The sequence below is a fragment of the Aegilops tauschii genome, chromosome 7 (assembly GCF_002575655.3).
Source record: "Aegilops tauschii subsp. strangulata cultivar AL8/78 chromosome 7, Aet v6.0, whole genome shotgun sequence".
NCBI classification, from domain to species: Eukaryota; Viridiplantae; Streptophyta; class Magnoliopsida; order Poales; family Poaceae; genus Aegilops; species Aegilops tauschii.
The window spans coordinates 295,856,591-295,878,682 of NC_053041.3; the positions used below are offsets into that span (position 1 = coordinate 295,856,591).

Consider the following 22,092-nt stretch of genomic DNA (forward strand, 5'->3'; position numbering starts at 1 on the left):
TCTTCTACATTTAAAAGTAAATTTTGACATATTATAAAACGGGAAATTAAGAAACTAGACTTGCCATGCACCATAAATTAAAATTGCCATGGTACATGCACTTAAAATTGTCATGGTTCATAAAAAAAACATTTGCATGGTCAAAGTACTGGAATTGCCATCATCGAAAAACTAAAATTGCCATGATCTACAAACTAAAATTGCCACATGACAACTTTAGTTTAAGCACTATGGCAACTACAGTGTAAACATCATGGTAATTTTTGGGCAAAAAAAAATTCGTCGAAACATATCAACGTGGGGTCTAGTTTTGAAGATCTCGCCGAGACGGACTTAATGGTGAAAACGGATTTTTAATTTGCTTTTTTAATTAGGAGATAAAACATTTTTAAGCCGAAAACAAAAAAAATTCTGCTGATATCATCTGTTCATACGTGGCAAAATAAATGATGATGAAGACGTGTGAGTGATGTGCAAACGCACACACATGTGGGCGTTAGTTTTTCCGTAGAAGACTCCAGACAATTCGAGCGCACGACCGAACCGTCCAGATTCAGCCGTGGGCCTAATTCTTCCCCAATTCTTAAAAGCTCCCCGTCTCTAGACATCGTACGCTCAGACGACGCGCAGATCCGAGGAAAGAAAAGCAAATCGTGCCCAACCAAACCCTAGCCCCCTCCCCAGCCCATGGCGAAGTTCGGCGAGGGCGACGCACGCTGGATCGTGCAGGAGCGCGCCGACGGTGCCAACGTCCACAACTGGCACTGGGCGGAGCGCGACTGTCTCGACTGGTCTCGCGCGCTTCTCTCCAAGCTCCTCGCGGGCCTCCCCGTCCTCTCCGGAGAGGGCGGCCTCACCCTCCGCACCACCACCCTCGACAAGCTTGATGGCGAGGCCTACGTCAACATCCGCAAGGGCAAGGTCATCCCAGGGTACGAGCTTTCCCTCACGCTCGCCTGGGAGGCCGATGCCACAACCGAGTCGGGGCTCGTCAAGGTCACCGGCACCGCTGAGGTACCCTACCTCGCTGACGAGAACGCCGACGAGGACCCCGAACTCCGCATCACTGTTCGCGGTGACGACGGCCCCCTCGCGCGCCGGGCCAAGGATGCTTTCATCGCCCATGGCAAGCCTCTGGTCATTGCCAAGATCCGGGATTATGTCGCCGCCATGGCGAATGGTGGCCCCGCCAAGGACGAGATAGATTCTAAGAAGATTTCCACCAAGGCCGCCCCAGCGGCTGTTGCTCCTGCTCCTTCAGTGAAGGTGACAGCAGCGCCAGTGCAGGCGCCAGCAGCTAAGGAGAAGAAGGCGAATGGCAAGGATAAGGAAGGATTCAAGACTATCGAGATGACAGAGAAGTTCAACTGCCGCTCCAAGGACATCTATGAGATCTTGATGGATGACAACAGGTGGAAGGGTTTCACACAGAGCAACGCGAGGATCAGCAAGGATGTTGGTGGGCAGTTTAGCCTCTTTGATGGGTCCATCACAGGTGTTAATGAGGAGCTGCAGGAAGGGAAGCTGATCGTGCAGAAATGGCGGTTTGGGAGCTGGGCTGATGGTGTCCATTCTACAGTAAGTTCTATGCTCAAAGACATCATTATGGCCGTGCGGTATTTGATAGGGATGCATCCGTTCGGTATTTGATAGGGATGCATGAAATTGGCTCACGCTGAACCAAGTTAGCTTAGGCTCATCTAACAATGAATGAACAAGATTGGATGTTTGATTATGTGAATTATTACTTTCATGCAGTTAGACGTGCTGGTAAGAACGGGCCACCTGCGAATTCGAATAAGCATAGAACTTGAGCTGTTGACTATTTACAGTTACAATTTACTTTTCACTCCTTTGTACCTCCTGCCAAGTACCATCTGTGGGTAGCACCATGTTCAGCAAACATTAGCATCTCTAGTATGGCATTTGGGGTTGATATAATTCAGCATATGATCAGTACTATTTTGTTTTTATGATGAGAGGAGAGATTTTCATATATCATACCAATTACCATGGACATATTATCTTCTAAGATTCTAGCCTTGTAGCCTTGTAGGTGGACTGAATGCTAGGCCTTGTGTAAGGAATGTCTGCCTGTTGCCATAGAATTAGTCTGTTAGCATCAATGTGGAGTGATCCAAGGACTAATGAGTCCAGTCTACCATTTTTAGAACATGAGTCCTAGCTAGAAGAATGGTTTCACTTCATATTGTATTTTTTTTCTGCAATGAACTACTAATGCTGACCTTATACTGTATTAATACTGATTCAATTTGGGCGGTGTAAATTCTTGGGAACGAGATCCTCCGACTTATCAAGGGATGTCAGAGTAGCTAGAGTGGCCTAACATTCCTTCCTTGCAGTTGTATCTCCATGCCATGATATGCATATGGTTATTTGCCTACGTGCTCCATGTCTCTTTTCCTAGCTGCCTTACTAATAATACTAGTGCTTAATATGCTTGGCCAGCTGATATTATCATCTTGCTAGTGATGTTCTGTAGATATTAAACGTCACATTTTTCGTTCAGGAACATAACCTCATTGTGCTGCAATGCAGGTCAGGTTGGTGTTTGATGAGCCTGAGTCAGGAGTGACAATAATAAAGCTCAAACAAACTGATGTGCCAGAGGAAGACAGGTACTTCAAGTTTTTGTGCTTTAAACTTTTGAATTGGTTAATCTACTCTTGTATATGAAAGTCCTGTGTTGCCCTTTCCTACTGCAGGTATGGGAACTCAACCGTGGTGGAGAACACCGAGAAAGGCTGGAAAGAGCTCATCTTCCAGAGGATACGTGCAGTGTTCGGTTTTGGGGTCTGAAAAAGCATCTTTGAGATCCATCTTCAATGAAGTCGATCCTGCCTTTTCATGGCTATCCATGTTTTGCTGTCTTAGTTTATTCGATGCTGATAGACACACAAAACTTAGTGAACTTCCGGGAATTGAAAAATACGTGTTACCTTGTATTCATCACGCTGGGTTGTGCTTTGAAGTCGTCACTCATGAAAGTTTGAGCTTGTGACTCATGTAGAGGCCGGCGAAAGATGGTCGCTGAGTGACTATTATTTTTGTTCCTTGCGTCTGTATGACATGGTACCAGATAAATGGTATTGAAGGTTCTAGTTCTACAAGCACCACTACAGTGCTGCTTTGCTAAAATGTCGTGAAAAACTTCGAAAATAAGTGTGTGCGTTGACAATATAAGATTTCATGATTAAGTCCACTTTAAATCCCATCCTCGACCTTTCGATACAGTTCATGTTACCATCAAGACGAGTACACATTATAGACGATTTGAAGTTCTTTTTTTGTATGTGACGTTGAGTCATACTTTCTCCGTTCCATAATATAAGCGTGTCATTTGAACCAGCAATGAGTTCACATTATAGACGATTCGAAGGCTGTTTTTTGCGCGACGTTGCATTCGAGTTGACAAGACGAGTTGACAAGACAGAGCTGATGTATTTGAACCAGCAAAAATATAGAACATAATTGGTGGTTTGCTCTACCGTGGATGTTGAGGATGGGAGGGGGGTGGCCGGAGCGCGGAGGGAGTTGAGATGATGGCAGCTCTAAGATGTAATCGCCATGGAGGAGCACCTTTTGTCTTCCTCCCGCAATGGCATGTCCGGATTCGGTGGGGTGGTTGGCAAGGTTGACTTAGTGGTGTTGCTCTAGAACGGAAGAGGAGCGGCCTCGGAGGGCAGGAGGCGATAGCACCCACGATGATTGAATCCCTCTTTGATCTCAACCGGTGGTCCATCAAGAAGAAACTCTCCGGTCAAGGGCATTTGCAGGTCATCGCCGCCACGAGGTCGACCGTGCCGGCTAGAGCTCCTTCATGCTCTGAGGTCAACCGTGCCGACCATTGCTCCTTTCCGCTCCGAGATAGTCACACGCCGCTTAACCTTTGTTTTTGTCGTCCTTGACGTCTAGTGGACCGCTATTCGTGGCCACAGTGACTAGCAGTAGATGCCATCGATGGCCACCTTGCAACTTTGCACGGACTATGAGCTCGCCGCCGCATTGTCCAACAGGTGCTCGGCGACGCTCGATCTCCATCATCTCTGCATCATAGGCGCAACTCCACCGCATCACTGCCCTTGATGTCTCCCCCAGTGACATCTCCCCCCCTCCTAGCATCATGTCTCCCACCTCAGCTCACACTCCCCCTTGCGAAGGTGGAACAAGAGACGGTGCCCATGATGTTGCTCTTCTGCATCTCACGGGTGCCACTCCTACTCCCTCACATATGGGCGATGCCGCTGCCTGTTGCTCTCGCATATGGCCGATGTCCTGGAATTGCACATGGTTTAATGATAGCTGAATAAGAGTATCGATTCCACAAAGAGATGAGGAAATGGTCTTTTGCCCTTTATTGAGGTTTATCGGAATGGGGTTGGAAATATTGCAAGTGTGTGAAGGCGAGAATTAAAGCTGCAATAGGCATACATAAATGTTCTCATGGAGTCTGGATTACAAACTAATACTTATGATACTTGATTGTTATAAACACAATATTGGGTTCATATACTTAATCTATGATCCAATAGCTAGATACTCCCTCGGTTCCTTTATATTAGATGTATTTGATTTTTTATAAAATTTCACAATATAAGGTGCATTTATTCTAATTTCTCGTAATTCCGTTCTTAGCCCTTCAGAAAAAGGAAAGTATATCTCACCTTATTGCATGTATCTCTCCTTATAGAGAAAACAAGGAAACTATCTCTCTCCCAATTGCATGTATCTCTTTTTTCTAGCCTAAATGATTCACTTGCCGCTAATCAATGAATTAGACCAGAGAAATTTCGTCCTAAATTGTCTACAATTATGTGCCTTGGTCACCGTGCCAAAAATTATACACCTTACAAAAAGGAATGGAGAGTAACATTTACCATTATAGAATCTTTGCAATTTGAACCGACTCAAGATAGCTGCGTTGACATGCAAAGGAGAAAACAACATTGGAAAGTCGGCACAAAATTTGTTAATCGGAACATTCAATTGAAGCCTAAAGTGCACAGCTTCTAGTTCTTATTCTCCATTACCGTTACCACAATTTCAATTCATACACTCAAGTGATCATGCCTTGTTACATATCAGTCCATGTCACGATGGCGAGTGTGTGTCGTCCGCCACAGGCAACGTAGTTCGCTTGCCATAGCCCTTCGGAGCTGGTGCTGGTCTTCGGTGGCGGCAAGTTTATGGGCACTTCCATTGGGTGACCCGTAGTCACCTCCCTACCGTCGCCTAGACGGCCATGATCGCCCCTCCCATACTGCAAACAAAGAAAGTGAAAAAGGGTGAGCATAAATAAAGCTCATTAATAAAGAAATCCACTGGTTACAGACAGTCATGTACTATTCAAATGTTCGTACAAGAGGAGGGCTTATCAGGAAAAATTATTGGCATTGTCAGCAATATGACCTTTCGAAGCTAAAGAAAACAGTGGGGTTTCTAACAAACATGGTAAAGAAAATAATTTTAAAAACATACACGTTTTGCTCTTTACTCCCTCTGTAAACTAATATAAGAGCATTTCTTATATTAGTTTAAGGAGGGAGTAGTACTAACTTGTGACACGGGTGATAAACATACAACTTTTTCCGAAAAGGAGGATTACCCCCGGCCTCTGGATATCACATGAATCATGATGTTTACAAAGCATATCTATGACCCTGAGAATATGAAAATTCTTCAAGCAATTCATATTACTAGCGCAGATAGTCGCTTCGTATGAGGAGGATTTGTGGCTCTCATAGCATTAAAAAATATATCAGGAAATTTCAAAAAATTCTGAAATTTTGGAATATCAAACCTGGGTGCCCATTGTACACCCGTATTCAGTTTCGTGGGGAATGGACGCCCGTGGTAATCTCGGTAAAAAGGTCAAAAAATTCCTATGTATAGGGGAAAAAATTGGATGGATCGTATGTCGGACCGTATTTCCTTCGCCACGGATACTACCACGGGCACTCATTCCCCACGAAACGGAATACGGGTGTACAACGGGCACCCAGGTTTGATATCCCAAAATTTCAGAATTTTTTGAAATTTTCTGATATACTTTTTTAATGCTATACTCATATAGGGGTGTGTGGCACCTGAGAGCTGCAATGCATTATCTTCGTAAGATGCCTATAATAGAGGTACCCATTTCGACTGGTTACAATGGTCAGTGAAACAATGTCAACTACTCCCTCCGTTCCGAATTACTTGTCGCAGGTATGGATGTATCTAGATGTATTTTAGTTCTAGATACATCCATTTCTGCAACGAGTAATTTGAAACGGAGGGAGCAATAACAATGCTTATACTATATTTTGTCTGTTCTAGTTCTGGTCAACCCAAAATAACTTTAAAACTATGTTTAATTTATTTTATCTGCATAGCTAACACCTCCAAAAGTTGCTTATTCTAGCTGACATATCCAAAAAGATATTTACAAGTAGTGCATGTAAGCAACTCCAAATTTTCTACTTACAGAGAATATTCGGCCATCACTGGTTAGCACAACTGAATGGGTCCCTCCACATGATACCTGCAAGCATTTAGAAGAATGAACTCTGGTGCTGAACTTGGAAACAAACCTCAGTCAGACGCTTATAGGCGACCGACAATCAAGAAATTCAATACAACATTTCAGGCCCATGTTAAACTACCTGAACAATATCCTCTCCTGCTAGAAGCTGAACCTTTAGCGGCACCATGTGACTGCTCTTATCATCCCCAAAGCCGAGCCTCCCATGTTCTCCTCTTCCCCAAGCATATACCTGCAGAGACCGCAAAACAGATGATTGTGCCAAAGCATATTCAAGCTCGTGTTCGAGCAGTACATATATGGAAAATGGTTAGTTCCAACTAAGAGTTCAAAATACATTTTCCTTCATCAGTTTAACAATCACAAATTTGGAACCAGACTCATTTCTTCTAATTTATGCATAGCAATTCACCAAAATACATTTGTTTCAAACCTAGAAGATTCGCAATTGCCCATTGAACAAAATTTCAGAATAGTAAATACATGCTTCCTAAATTTAGTTTTCAACTGATATATTCACCATGTCAATTCGCTGTTATTTCTTAGCCTTCTTGCTCTGATGGCAGTACCACACCAAATGGCAGTTGCATTGTGCTTCTCTTCTCATCATTATTCCAGTGGTCACAACTAATAGCTTCCTGCATCCATACACATTTGCATGTCCGCCCTACTATTTATGCAGAAAATTTGGAACGAACTAGGTGTGACCTAAATGAGCAGCCAACATTGAGCCAGTCAGTTATTTGCATGTCCGCCAACATTGAGCCAACAGATGAGCTCAACTTCTTCAAAGCTCAAGTCTAGTTAGCTTTATATCTTTGCCGGAGTTTCTTATGGACATACTTTGATCATGAACAGAAGGAATAACAAACTTGTCAGATTACATTGATTCTCAAGCCCGTTAAAAGTTATGACATGAATGTTCTCGGTCAAGAACTATCTGGAATCAATCAACCTTCTCTATTCTTCATCCCTCGATGGAGGCGGAAACGAGGCCGTCTGAGGCAATCGCCGATCCTCCGCGGTCGGCGCGCTCCTCGCCCGTAGGCGGCGCAGGGGGCCCGTCCCGGATCGGCTCTCGCTCTCGTTCTCTCAGTCCTCGCGCGGGATCTGGCGGGGACCATGTCGCCTCGCCGCAGCTTGTCAGTGGACGGGAGGAGAGGCGATGGAATCAATGGCGGGCTTCTTTTGCCGATAGGTCGGATCCAGGCGTATGGATCGAAGGGCGCCTTCGACTCACGTTGCCTTCGCGCTGGATGGCGCTCCTCGATCTGGAGAACGAAGTGCTCGCCGGCGACTACCTTCCGGACGACGACGTGATTGAGGTGGGGTTTCAATTCAATTTTGATTCTTATTGCGTGGTTGTCGGCGATTGCGTGCAGATCGACGTACGCACAAGGGCAACGCACAAGGGCAACGGAGATGATTGACTTGACGGGGTCCATGGCGATGGCAATGGTGGAGCCAGGGGCCTCTACATCTGTTCGCGAATTTCCTTCCGGTGATCGCCGGAGGGTGGGTGGGAGATTTTGGGTGCTGGCGGATGATGACAGCGGGGATGACGAGGTAGATGACGGGCGCGCCGGAGGATCGATGACCTGCTCGCCTACTCCTTCGGATATTCTCTGTGAGGCCTGCTCCGGTCAAGATGAGGAAGAGGTGGCACAGATGGTGGAGAAGGTCGTCCCTCCCGAGGACCCGGCGAGGAACGGTCTGCAGTCCGGCGAGCAGATGGAGCTGCTCCGGCGTGTCGTGCGTCGGAGGACGGCGTCGAACGCACCTCGGCCCTGGTGGGGTCCAATTCCCAAGGTGAGTCTTCCCAAACTTACTGTATTTGATCTGGTTGCGCCGGAGGCATGGACGGCAGTGGTCAAACGGAAGAAGGGCGGTCGTGCGGCGGCTGGCCGGCAGCAGTCGGCGCCGGCGGCTTCGCTGGGGATCGCGGAGGCGAGGGCCTTGCGTTTGAAATCCTTGATTGGCGCGTGTGGGCCTCCGGTGGCTACCGGGCTTCCTTCAGCTGGGTATGTGGCCCAGTGCGAAGGGGCTGCAGTTGGGCCGGGCCTCGTTTTACTGGAAAAGGACGTGAGGGAGGCATGCAGCGGTCGACCCAGATCATCTTCTCCCTGCTCGCGTCGTAGGGTTCTGGTGCGGCGCCTCCCTCATCGGCGGGCGGATCCAGGCGGTCGTGCGCGTCGCATTCCCCCGTTAGCGTCCATGGCGGGACGCGGGGTGGCGGGGAAGAGACCGGCCGAACTCCCCGGGTCGGGTCGTGCTGGGATTGCGCCGGGCGGCGGTCGTGCTGCGGCGGCTGCTGTGCCAGCGCCGGCCACCGGTCGTGGAGCTGGCCGGGGCGCGGTACCCCTTGTGCCGCCTACGGGAGGGCGTGGCGGAACGGTGCCGAGTGCGGTCGTCGGCCGTAGTGCTACGGTGTCTACCGGAGTTCGCGCACCGGTCAATGCGCCTGGTCGTGGTGGCCAGGCTAGCGGGGCTGCGGGCCGGGGTGGCTCGGCGCCTAAGCCGCCAACGACAGGGGCGGTGGGGCAACTGCCTAGGCAAGCACCGCCACCTAACTTCGTCACCAAACCTGTGGCTGGTGCTCATGCCGCGCCTCGGGGACAATGGGGAGATGACGGTTTTGACGCGTATGGGGCAGGTGTGCACCGTGGCTCGTCGTCGACGGGTGGCGGCCGAGGCTACGCTTGGCAGAGCGACGGGTCGGCCGAACGACCATTTATGGGCCCCCAGGGTGGTTTTGTCGAGGGTGCTTCTGGTCCGGATGCTAGACAGCGTGGTGGTTTCCGTGGGCATCGAGGTGGTCGGGGCGGGCGAGGGGGCCGATACCGTCCACGACCGCCGCCTCCACCGGTCGTTGTCGAGCAGATGACTGATTGCGATTGCAGGGCTGCAAAGGAGCCTGTGTTGCCCGCCCACGCGATGGAGGTAGTGACGGCTCTTGCTTCTGCTCCGGTTCCTGAGACTGAGGTTTTGCCTGATGTGTCCGCGGAGATGATGGACAAGGCTGAGTCGGATAGAGCGTCCAAGTGGGCACGCAGGAAGGAAAAGATGCTTTGCTATCGTTGCGGGGACAAGGGTCACTTCATTGCGGAGTGTGTGGCACGATTGTGTGATACTTGTGGTAAGCTGGCACATGAATCTGGGGAATGTCCGTTATTGCGTGATCAGGCCCCTTCACTCAAGATGTATGGAGTTTACTGTGCTGAGCTCACGTTTTTCGAGTCTCCGACTGAGCACGAGGTGGCTGACGAGTCTCCGAGTAAGACCACGGGGATTGTCAAGGTTACCAGAGGGGAGGTGTCTGAGGCACAGATAGTGCAGAGGCTTCGAGAGCTGGCTCCTGGGGATTTCCAGTGGGACCTTGTCGGTCTTGCTGATAAGATGTTCAGGGTCGAGTGCCCGTCTGTGGAGGACCTGCAGCGGTTGCTGAGTTTTGGGATGTGTAAGGTCCCGGGTACTGATGGCATTCTTGAGTTTCAGGAGTGGAAGCTTGTTGAGCCTCAGGGCATACCGCTTACGCAAGCGTGGCTACGCTTTTCCGGGGCACCTTCCTCCCCACTGCAGGATGCTCGGGTCGTGGCCAGTTTGGGCATTCTTGTGGGGAAGCCTGAGCGTGTGGACATGACGTTCACTAGAGCTCAAGGGATTGCTCGGGTTTTGGTCAGTATTCTGAATGTTGAGTATGTGCCGGAAGTGGTTAAGTGGGCTTATCGAGGCAGGATTTATAATCTGGTTATTGAGTTTGAGGACGAGAGCCTGTTGTCTGCACCGGCTCACGGGTCTAATGTGGATATGCATGAGGGTGACGGTGGCGCGGGTGTGCAGGAACCGCCGGCCGAGGACTCTGGACGACAGCTGTCCATGGGGCCGGGGTCCGACACCGTGACGACCGGGGATGGGGCTGTTCAGCCCTCCTCGGTGCCTTCGAAGTCGTTGAGATTTGGGTCCTTCGAACCTTTTTCTGCACCGCCGAGGTTATGGAGCGATCGGGTGGAGTCCGAGGAGGCCTTTGAGCTCGCTTTGCCTACTTTGGATTTTCTGGATGCTGTGGACTCGGGTTCTGGGGATTTCCGGGTTTCATCACTTGTGGTCAGGGGGGCGGAGGAGGTGAGTCGGCAGGTGGCCACTCCCTCATCCGGTCAGCGCGTGGCACCCCCTCAGGAGATGCCGCAGCCTACAGGGCCTCCTGTGCAGGGAGGAGACATAGGCCAGGCGGTCTCGGGTTCCTTTTGTGCTGAGGGCAGGGATGCGGGGCAGGTGTCTCCCGTGTCCTCTGTTTTACTGGGAGGAGGTCTGGGTCAGGAGGACTCGGATGCTTCTTCTCCCGTGGTGTCTCCTTCTCGGATGGTGCCGGTTTCACCTTCGGGAGTGGGCTCGGGGCAGGCGGCTTCGGAGCTTTCTCCTATGGTGGTGCCCTCTCCGGTGCAGGTTGGGGAGCCAGGACGGGCGGTCCTGGCTATGTCTCCACCACCATCGGCGATGGCCTCGTCTGGTGGGGCGCGCCAGGCGTCCCCTCCTTCTGGTGCCACTGTGGGGCGGCCCATGCAGGGCGCTCGGACGGCGGGTTGGGGTGAGGCAGGAGGCCGTACCCCACCCGCGATCTCTCGGGAGGAGGTCATTGCGTTCGGCGGGATCCAGGACCCCTTGTCTGAGGGGCGCCGGGTGAGTGACCGTCTCCAGGCACATCCGGATGTGGACGATATCCAGCAACGGTGCGCCATGAGGGCGGCCAAGCTTCGTGAGGTCGAGGTTTCTACTGGTATGTCGGTCAATTTTTCCAATTCCATTTTGCATTTTTCAAATGATGAGACTCTTGATAATGCAAATCAACTAGGGGTTTCTCTCGGTAGTAATGAAACTGAAATTTCTAATTCTATTAATAATCTACTTGACCTAGAGGCTGAGCGGGCCTTAGAGATGATTCGCGATATTGCAGCTGTTAAACCCATGTGTGATTCGGAGGTTCATGCGCTTGGGGTCAGGGCGCTTGAAAAATTTTGTGCGGATCTTTTGCCTTCTAGTTCTGAGGCGGGGGTAGAGGAGGTCTCTACTGAGATAGGTTTGGCAAGCCCCTCTGACACCGGGTATGAGGACCAGTTGCAGAGTCAAGCTATCCCAAAGCGCAAGTGGAAACGGAAGGTATATCCGTTGTCCGCAGTGCGTAGGAGTGCTAGGATGCGTTCGGCAAAAAAAAATTTTGGAGACGGGGAGAGACTTGGCTAAAAGAAGGTTTCTTGTTGAGGCGTCTGTCGAGCATCGCTTAGATTTTATCGCTCTTTTGGAGACGGGGAGAGATAATTTTGCGCCACAGTTTCTAAATTCTTTGTCGGGAGGTATTGAATTTGATTGGCATTGCTTGCCGCCGAGAGGGCGATCGGGTGGAATCCTCCTCGGCGTTAGGTGCGAGACGCTTGAGGTTCGCAGTGTGGTTATGGGAGACTTTGCAGTCAAGTTCAGGGTGCGGTCCAAGGAAGATGGGTTTAATTGGGCTCTGGTTGCGGTTTATGGTGCTGCGCAGCCCGAGCTCAAGCCCGATTTCTTGGCTGATCTAGTTCGGATGTGTGGTTCCGAGCAGCTGCCGTACCTGGTGGGGGGTGATTTCAATATTATTAGAAGGCGTGAGGATAAGAACAATGATAACTTCGACGGCAGATGGTCGTTCATGTTCAATACTATCATTGAGAGTTTGAACCTGAGAGAAATTGAGCTCTCGGGCAGAAAATTCACCTGGGCTAATGCGCTGCCAAATCCGACGTATGAGAAGTTGGACCGTGTGTTGGCTAGTGTCGATTGGGAACAGAAGTTTCCTCTAGTAACGGTCCAGGCCTTATCCCGTGGTATCTAGGATCACACGCCGCTTTTTGTGGACTCTGGTCAGCCCTCCCACTTGGGGAACAAGAATGTGTTCTCCTTTGAGATGGCTTGGTTTGAACGTGAAGGCTTCTTTGATCTTGTAGCTAGAGAGTGGGCTAAGGATTCAGGAGGAATCACTGCGCTTCAGCGCTGGCAGAATAAGATCAGGCACTTGAGGAGTGTCCTGCGTGGATGGGCTAAGCATCTTAGCGGGATTTATAAGGTTGAAAAGGAAAGGCTTCTGTCACTTATTCAGTCCCTAGATGTAAAGGCAGAAACCACGCTTCTGCCTGTCGCGGAGCTTCAAACTAAGCTGGACGCGGAATTGAGGCTGAAAGAACTTCTTAGGGAAGAAGAGTTGAAGTGGGCGTTGCGGGCCAAGGTACGGAGAGTCGTCCAGGGGGACGCGAACACTGAATTTTTTCACATGATTGCTAATGGTAAGCATCGAAAGAAGAGGATCTTTCAGCTTGAGCAAGATGAGGGAACAATTGTAGGACAGGAGAACCTAAAATTGTACATTACTGAGTTCTATAAGCAGTTGTTTGGTCCTCCAGCAAATAACTGTGTGTCTCTGGATGAGTCCAGGGTTGAGGATGTTCCTCAGCTCACAGTTGTTGAGAATGAAGTTCTTACGGCTCCTTTTACCGAGAAAGAGGTATTTGAGGCCGTTTCACAGATGGAAACTAACAAAGCGCGGGGCCCGGATGGATTTCCAGCGGAGTTTTATAAGAAATGCTGGTGTATCATTAAAGGTGATTTGTTGCCTTTGTTCAATGATCTGTTTGCTGGGCAGCTTCATCTTTTTCAGCTAAATTTTGGAACGATCACACTTCTTCCGAAGAAAACAGAGGCTGTGAGAATTGAGCAATTCAGGCCAATCTGTCTTCTTAATGTTAGTTTCAAAATTTTCACCAAGGTCGGGACCAATAGGCTCTCACAGATCGCGCATGCTGTTGTGCAGCCTACCCAAACTGCTTTCATGCCGGATAGGAACATCCTTGAGGGTGTTGTGGTCCTACATGAAACGCTCCATGAAATCCACACGAAAAAGCTGGATGGGGTTATTTTCAAAGTGGATTTCGAAAAAGCGTATGACAAAGTCAAATGGCCTTTCCTTCAACAGGCTTTACGCATGAAGGGTTTTGATGAGGCCTGGCGACGCCAGGTAGAATCCTTTACGCAAAAAGGTAGTGTTGGAATTAAAGTAAATGATGATATAGGTCATTATTTTCAGACACACAAAGGCCTGAGGCAAGGAGACCCAATGTCCCCTATATTGTTCAACATTGTAGTTGATATGTTGGCCATTCTCATAGGCAGGGCAAAGAACGCCGGTCAGGTAGGTGGTTTGGTGCCTAACCTAGTTGATGGGGGTGTATCCATATTGCAGTACGCTGATGATACAATCATCTTCATGGAGCATGATCTGGCAAAAGCGAGAAACATGAAGCTGGTGTTGTGTTTATTTGAACAATTGTCCGGTTTAAAGATTAACTTTCATAAAAGCGAGTTGTTCTGCTTTGGTAGAGCCAAGGAGGAACAAGAGGCTTATAGACAATTGTTTGGTTGTGAATTAGGGGCTTTACCTTTTACTTACCTGGGTATACCCATTCATCATCGTAAGCTCACGAACAGAGAGTGGAAATGTATCGAAGATCGGTTCGAAAAGAAACTTAGTTGTTGGAAGGGCAAACTTCTGTCTTATGGAGGCCGGTTAATTCTTATTAATTCGGTGCTCACAAGTTTGCCGATGTTCCTACTATCTTTCTTTGAGGTTCCAGTTGGGGTCAGGAAAAGGCTGGACTTCTATCGGTCAAGATTTTTTTGGCAGAGCGATGATCTTAAGAGAAAGTATAGACTCGCCAAGTGGGATATTATTTGTCGTCCCAAGGATCAGGGGGGGTTGGGTATCGAGAATCTTGAGATCAAGAACAGATGCCTGCTTAGTAAATGGCTATATAAGTTATCAGTTGGGACTGATGCGAATTGGGCACAGATACTTCGTAACAAGTATCTGCAATCCAAAACCTTGTCTCAGGTGACAATGAGACCAACTGATTCGCCATTTTGGAAGGGGCTTATGAGAGTTAAGTCAACCTTCTTTAATAGAACAAAGTTTATAGTCGGAGATGGTAACGATACTCGCTTTTGGGAGGACACTTGGCTTGGTGAGACACCTTTGGCATTACAGTACCCATCTCTGTATCGTATTGTGAATCGTCGTGATGCGCTTGTGGCGACGATTATGCAGGCCACCCCTCTTAATATTTAGTTTAGGAGGGTGCTTGTTGGTAATAGATGGGAAGCTTGGCTTCATCTGGTGCGTAGACTGATGGAGGTTCAGCTACAACATCAGCCCGATCAGTTGTGTTGGAAACTTACTAGGTCTGGACAATTTACCGTTAAATCGATGTACATCGATGTTATTAACTCGAGTGTCATTCCTAACTCCAAACATGTTTGGAAAGTCAAAGTTCCTTTGAAAATCAAAGTGTTTATGTGGTTTGTCCATAAACAGGTTATTCTAACAAAGGACAACTTGGTTAAGCGCAATTGGACAGGATCTACTAGGTGTAGTTTCTGTGATCGGGATGAAACCATTAAGCATCTATTCTTTGAGTGCCCGTTGGCAAGGATTTTGTGGCGCTCAGTGCAAATTGCCTTTAACATTACTCCTCCGAGTTCGGTCGGGTCGTTATTTGGAACGTGGCTGGATGGGATAGAGTCCGTTACAGCTAGACACATTCGTGTAGGAGTTTGTGCGTTGTTATGGGCAATTTGGAACTGCAGAAATGATTTGGCTTTTAACAGAATAAACACTATTCATTTTTTGCAGGTTGTATTCCGTGCTTCGGCGTTGATCCGTATGTGGTCCCTACTCACTCCGACGGAGGCCAGGGAGCGTTTGGTTACTGGATCTGTCCGGTGGGAGATGGTAGCGCGGGATATATTCAACCGGTTTGGATGGCGGTCATGTAATAGGATAGGCAATTAGTTTTCCTACCTGTATTTCTGCCAGCCGGTTGTGGCTTCATAACTTTTTTGTTTTCATGTCGAGGTCTATGTGAGCTCGACGTTGTTTTCTTTTACGACTCTTAGACTTTGTTGAACCTATTTTATTTATATAAGTGGCCGTATGCATCTTCCTGATGCAGAGGCCGGGGAGTCCCCCCTTTTCCAAAAAAAAAACCTTCTCTATTCTTCTATTGCTATACATACTAGTGTATAGGGAGAGATCAGGTGCTCCAGCGCCTTAGATGCTCCGGTGATACGAGCTATCGGAAGCCATTGGATCTCAGATCCGAATGCTCCTAGGGGACTCTGAACATTTCTCAAAAAAGCCCTTCGAAAGTCTGAGAATCGCGTGCAAGTGTAGTAGCCCCTCAGATGTCGTTGGATCTGAGATCCGACGGCCCGGAAGCTCGTATCACCTACGACGCTGGAGCACCTGATATTCCCCCTAGTGTATATGGGCCGCACACGCACACGCACACCTCAAGATGGACGATAGATATCTATAATCCACATCTTGTCACATGCTGACAAACACTCTTTTGTTCCTGGCCCCTTCATTATGCAATCAGCTATTTTTCCGCGGAAGTAACATGGATTAGCTTCAGCGTTCCCTCGTCAAGCCTCTCTTTTATGAAAAAAACGATCTACACATGCTTTGTTCGGTCATGCCGAACTAGATAGTTTGCAATGTTGATTGCTGACTTGTTATCACACCAGAGCTTCAATGGTCCTCTCCTTAGTAGCCTTAACTCTGATATGAGGCCTTTCATCCACAGCATCTCACACAAACAAAAAGACATTGCTCTATATTCTGCTTCAGTTGTAGATCAGGAGACCACCGGCTGCTTCATCCTCCTCGAAGGTTTACTCCAACAAAGACACAAAAGCCAAATGTTGACCTTCTGGCATCAATGCAACTAGCCCAATCAGCATCACAGTAGCCCTCTACATTTAAGTGCCCATTGGCCTTAAACAATAGACCTCTTCCATGACTCCATCTCTCTTCACTCATAGGTTTTCTTCTTGTATACACCCTCAAAGTTTCTTCCTCGTTTGACTTTTTGAATCTTTCCTCACTTCATCCTCTCGGCCGCCGCCACCTCCGTACTTCCTACTCTTGCTTCCATCTGACCACCAGGACCTAGCATCGCTGGCAACTGCCAATACCAAGTGCTGCCGTCTCCTCCGGCAGACCCACTCTCGCACACTGCCGGCCGCCGGCTCCATTCCTGCACAACTACTCCGCCTGGGCCTGTTGCCCTTTTCCCGGAGCTTGTTCCCCGCTGCGCTGACACCCTGGGCGCCCGGAGCTCCACCCCATGCTGCTGATTCACCACGGGCAACCTGCAGAACCCAACATCTTCTCCCACCTGTGCTCTGACACAATCTTGTCGTTCAGGAAATATCTAGAATCAGTCAACCTTCTCTATTCTTCTCTCTTGCTTTACATACTAATGTATATGGGCCACATGGGCCAGGTAACACACACACACACCAGCCAACAGTGGACAACACCGTTCACGAATAATCCTAGTATGCGAGAACTAGTACGCGAGAACAGTTTGTTGCTCCCTATAGCCGTGTCGTCTTTCATCAAAATGAAATAAAATAGAACTGTGTCAAAACTAGCGGTTCGGTCAGAGAACAACAAAGCCTTTCAGTCCCAAACAAATTGGCCTAGGGTAGAGTTGAAAACCCATAAGATCTCGAAACATGGTTCTGACACGTGGATAGCTAACTTCCACGCACCCATGTCCATGGCTGGTTCTTTGGTGTTATTCCAGTCTTTCAGGCCTCTCTTTACGGACCCACCCATGTGAAGTTTGGTCTACCCCGATCTCTCTTGACATTATCAGAATGCTTTATCCTTCCGTTATGCACCGGCGGTTCGGTTAGAGTAAATAAATTTTATCATATGATGATAAACCACTTTACAGAAAGAAAGAAAAAAGGAAATACCTCTCCTTCTTTAGTTAATGCGGCTGAATGCCAACCTCCAGCAGCAATGTCAACCTGCAAATAGATGTGGAAAATATAAAACAAGAAACAGAAACAGGACTTTTAGGATTCATAGGCCTGGTAAGGAAAATATGTGTGCAAAAGTATTTGTGATTTATCAGCGTCTACTGGTAGCCTGGTAGGCCATAATCAATATGAAATTGTTTACATAGGCAACATCGAACAAATGTAGGTTCCACAAAAATGGCAGAAATTCAACGATTAGTAACAGAGGTGCTATATGCTTAACTTACTGCGGGTCAACATGAATTAACCTGGGATCCAATGGACCAACTTTTTTTTTCTTTTGCTCAGCTAGAGTCTAACCAAGCCTTGAACTAGGCTTGTTAGGTAATGTCTTCATACACCTCATTAATGTTCAACTTGATTTAGAAAGGATGTCGGAAACAAGAAGCAACAATCCAGTGTGGCTCACCAATGAGAGGTTAGATAGCCCTTCAACACGGATCGGTTGTGATCTCGGTTGGGTATCTCCAATCCCCAGCTGGCCATATTCATTATTACCCCATGCCCACAAGATTCCATCTACTGACAGTGCCAAATTATGGAATGCCCCTACAGCAATCATGCTCACTTGTTCAAGCCCTTGCACACGTACTGGCGTAGATATTTTTTTGCTGAAAAGAAGACTAACATCGTCAATACTATGATACAAGGACAAACACACCAAAAATATAAAAATGATTGATGATTTCAGTTGAAGTCACAGGCGCCATACATATCACCCGGAGGCCACGGTTGTCCCCATGTCCAGACATGGCCTTCTTGTGTCAAAACCACTGAGTGAGTCCCCCCCGCAGCTACCTAGAGTCAATGAAAAAAACAGTAAACCAGAAGTTAATGATGTTGAATGGAGAGCAGGAGTGCAGGACTGAAAAGTTCTAGCATCATTTTACTAGAACATCAGTATTTCATTTGGACATGACACACTGTAACAGTTCTAACAAAAAGTTATCCAATGTGTTCTCCCAGCCTAACACATGTTGGCAACAAGCATATGCTGATGTTGACACTAAGATGCAAAAAATTGCTAGTCCCAATCCTTAAAACATGCATAAAAATGACTAAAATCCCAAGAACATTGGGACTGGTGCAAGTAGTACATGATAGGAATCTGATTCCATTCCACTCACTTGCCGAACTTTGAGCTTGAGAGCGCATCGCTGTGGGATGGGGATGTCCCTCCTGAGTGCCCTTGTGCCATCTTCCTTCCTCTCAGGCTCCTCCCCGCACTGCCCATATTCGTTGCCCCCTGGAACATGGGCGCACATGTCATCTAATCAACCAATTCCGAAAAGAAAAAACCACCCAAGAAACCGAGTTCCCTTACCCCAAGCGTAAGCCCGCCCCTTGTCGTCCACCGCGAGGCAATGCCACCCGCCGATCGCTGCCTGGCACCAAAACCCAATGACACACGCATTACAAAAGAAGCGAATCGCATTTCAAAAGAGTGATCCTGCGCTCACCTGCACGATCTTGACCCCGATGAGGGCGTCGACATGCGCCGGGGAGCTCTCTGTCTTGGTCTCCGGCGGGTGCCCGAGCGTTCCCCGCTGATTCCACCCCCAAGTGAAGAGCTGCAGAGAAACGGCGGCCGCCAGCGAGAAACCACATCAAAACAAACACTGTACTGCATAGAAAGGAAAGGAGTGCAAGGAGGAAGCGGGCAATGGAAGCGTACGCTGCCGTCGTCGCATATGGCGAGGGAGTTGCGGCTGCCGGCTACGACGGCGGAGACGGCGTACGCATCCAGAGCGCCGATGCAGCGGGCCCAGTCCTTCTCGTCGCACCGGCCCATGCCCAGCTGCCCGTCTTCCCCCGAACCCCTGCAAAACCCAACGAAATCAGGCGCCACATCTCAGGGACAGAGCGGCCGGAGGGGGCAAGCGAGGAGGCATCACCATGCGAGGACGGCTACGGAGCGGGAAGGCGGCGCCATGTGTGTGTGGGTGTGGGGGGGGGGCGGCTCGGGGCCTGAGGTGGCCGGGAAGCGGTGGGCGGTGGGGAGATAGCGAAACCGCAGCGGCAAAACAAGAATGAAGCGCTGGAGGCTGCTTTTGTTGCGGCCCTGTCCGGGAGGTGGGATTGGGGTGGGTGAGGAGGGGAGGGCGCCTACATTTTGCGCGTGTCTTGTGCGGGTTTTGTGCTCCGCGCAATAGGGTTTTGGGATTTTTTGTCGAAAAGGACCAGCCGCGAACGCAATTGACAAAAAAGACCACCTACAGCTTAATTTGACAAAAAGGACCACCCATACTGTGGCGGCAGGGGCGCCAGCCGACGCGTGGCACCTGCCGCCACGCCGGCAGGCGGCAGCCCTTGCCGCCACAGTGGTAGGCGGCAGCCAGCCGATAACAGCCAGCGCCGCGTCGGACCGGAACGACGGGAAGCAGGTGGGCCCTGCCGCCTTAGGGTGTGGCGGCAGGCCTGCATGGCCGCTGCTGGTGTGATGAAGTTTTGTTGATTTTGATCCATGGATTTGCTTGGTTTCGAGTGGATCTAGCATCTACCTAAGTTTTCCCATCTTTCATCCACGAAATCTTATCAATTTTGACCCCAAAATCTCCATTTTCCGCCCAAAATCGTGTCCCGAAACTCGCATCTCGCGTTGACCCAGACCCATCGGACGACCGACACTTTATCGGACGTCCGACGCCCCCGGAACCATCGGACGACCGACACTTACCGGACGTCCGACCCCCTCCCCCCCCCCATCCAGAACGAAAACATCGGATTTCCGGTCTTTTCCGGACGTCTGTCCCGCTCCAGCCATCGAAAGTCCGACAATCATCGGACGTCCGACCCCTGTAGATTCTAACTTCGGCTGATTTTTGTTTTGGCCATAACTAATTCATCCGAACTCCGATTTTAACGTTCTTTAGCTCGTTTTGAAGCTATTGACATCCTCCATCCCACAAAAGTACTTTCAACATCATTTTAATCCATCAAATTTTTGGAACTTTGGCATCTTTTCCTAGGGCCTTCATCATATCATCCGCATAGCCACCATAGCCTTCCGCAACCTAACCCATTTTGATCCATATAGCATTAGTGGTTGCTTGAGTAGTGATTTGAGTCTCCTAAGGTGTTTCGATTACTTAGGGACGGTTGATTCTTCATCAACCACCACCGCCATTTCCGCATAGGCTTGCCCACCATACACTTCCGCCACCCCAACTTAACCCAATTTTGTTTGAGTTGTGAGTTGTGTCTCCTAAGGTGTTTCGGCTACTTAGAGACGGTGACCTTCAACTCCGACTCACATAACCCAATAACCCTCCACTTCCGCATTGCCTACTCGCATAACCAATCATTGCATTTCCGCAATCCCATTGAGCGTCCGCAACACCACCACTGCATCCCGCTACCACCATTTGAGATTTGAGATTTTGAGTTCGCGGTTTTTCCGTTTCCTAAGGTGTTTCGGCTAATTAGGGACGGTTCTACATCATCTTGGTGTCTACATCAAGAACACCGCCACTCATCATCGCCATGAACGGTAACCTCTATATCACCTTGGTATCATGGTATCCCTCCATTGTATATTCCCCTTGCCGCATTGATAACCTCTAGTCCATTTTGCGTCACTTGCCTATCGAGACTAGCCATTTGAGTATTGCCGGCAACGTTACTTGTGCACATTAGTGATCATCGATACACCCTCCATTGCATACCTACCATATCATCTTGGTATCATATCATCTCTTGTGTCACAAAGATTGTTCCTGCATATAAACAATTGTTATCTTGGTTTGTGCATTTCGCAAAGTAGCCATAACAAAAAAGAAAAAATAATAATAAGCTTTTAAGCAAAAGAGAGAGAGAAACAAAAGAGCTTGTAAGCAATAGCCATAGCAACATACCACATTGCATAAGATTGTCATATTCGATCATCTTGAGAAACACCGGGAACATCATATATACATAGCATACTTGGGATAGAAGTCGTTGCATTTTTGTCTCCTATAGGTTGTGCACAAGTGTCGTATCCGCCTATTGAGCAATCGTGCTAGCGTCTCTCTAGAATTGTGCAACAAGAGCATTTTCCGTGGATTCCACATTTTGAGCTCATTCCTTGGTTGCACGACCCCATTTATCTATCCGTGTGTGTGTTTCCGTGTGCCACATATTGCTATTGGTCTACTTGTTATACTTGCAAATTTGTGAATCTCTTTCAACATTATTGACTCTTGCTAACATTTTGCATCAAATTTTGGTGCCACTATCCTCACCGAGCTCCACCATAAGCCTTATTTGTGTAGGTGTGAGAAATTGATGAGATCGGTACCAATTGTGTTATTTCCTTGTTACATTATTGAGTGATCATTGATCCATCTTCAACATTGGATAAGGTACATTCGGTATAGTTCTCTCCTTTCTTCCACTCATATTTTCTTGAGTTTTGTGATGGATAGGAAAGGCATTTCATCTCCGGTCTTCGACAACAACGATGCCGCGAACAACTACATCACCAAATCATCAATCTTCGATCTACAACGACAAATGCAAGGCGCACAATCAAGATTGCGAGAGCGCATCGACAACCTCGCCATCGACATACGACACTCCAAAGCACATACAAGAGACTACTTCGACAACAAGTTTTCCGCACAAAAGGAGGAGGAAGATGAAAGGATGGAGGAGAT

The 22,092-nt window shown here is 48.5% G+C and overlaps 2 protein-coding genes and 1 long non-coding RNA gene across 3 annotated transcripts; 1 reads left to right on the forward strand and 2 right to left on the reverse strand.

The window, feature by feature from the left end:
* The first annotated feature begins 534 nt into the window (after positions 1 to 534).
* On the forward strand, positions 535 to 3,159 carry LOC109739962 (uncharacterized). Its single transcript, XM_020299018.4, has 3 exons — positions 535 to 1,578; positions 2,560 to 2,639; positions 2,727 to 3,159. Exons 1-3 carry the CDS (start codon positions 688 to 690, stop codon positions 2,818 to 2,820), a joined length of 1,065 nt encoding a protein of 354 aa, XP_020154607.1. The 5' UTR covers positions 535 to 687; the 3' UTR covers positions 2,821 to 3,159.
* A 1,714-nt stretch (positions 3,160 to 4,873) lies between these two features.
* On the reverse strand, positions 4,874 to 19,615 carry LOC109739961 (ultraviolet-B receptor UVR8). The gene is made up of 11 exons (XM_020299017.4): positions 19,351 to 19,615; positions 19,131 to 19,275; positions 18,916 to 19,026; positions 18,780 to 18,840; positions 18,583 to 18,701; positions 18,168 to 18,253; positions 17,865 to 18,066; positions 17,390 to 17,443; positions 6,666 to 6,776; positions 6,488 to 6,544; positions 4,874 to 5,281 (listed from the first exon to the last, which is right to left on the reverse strand). Exons 1-11 carry the CDS (start codon positions 19,386 to 19,388, stop codon positions 5,096 to 5,098), a joined length of 1,170 nt encoding a protein of 389 aa, XP_020154606.1. The 5' UTR covers positions 19,389 to 19,615; the 3' UTR covers positions 4,874 to 5,095.
* On the reverse strand, positions 6,966 to 16,479 carry LOC120969466 (uncharacterized). The gene is made up of 2 exons (XR_005763734.2): positions 15,606 to 16,479; positions 6,966 to 7,499 (listed from the first exon to the last, which is right to left on the reverse strand). It is a non-coding gene; the product is annotated as an uncharacterized lncRNA (long non-coding RNA).
* Positions 19,616 to 22,092: the final 2,477 nt, after the last annotated feature.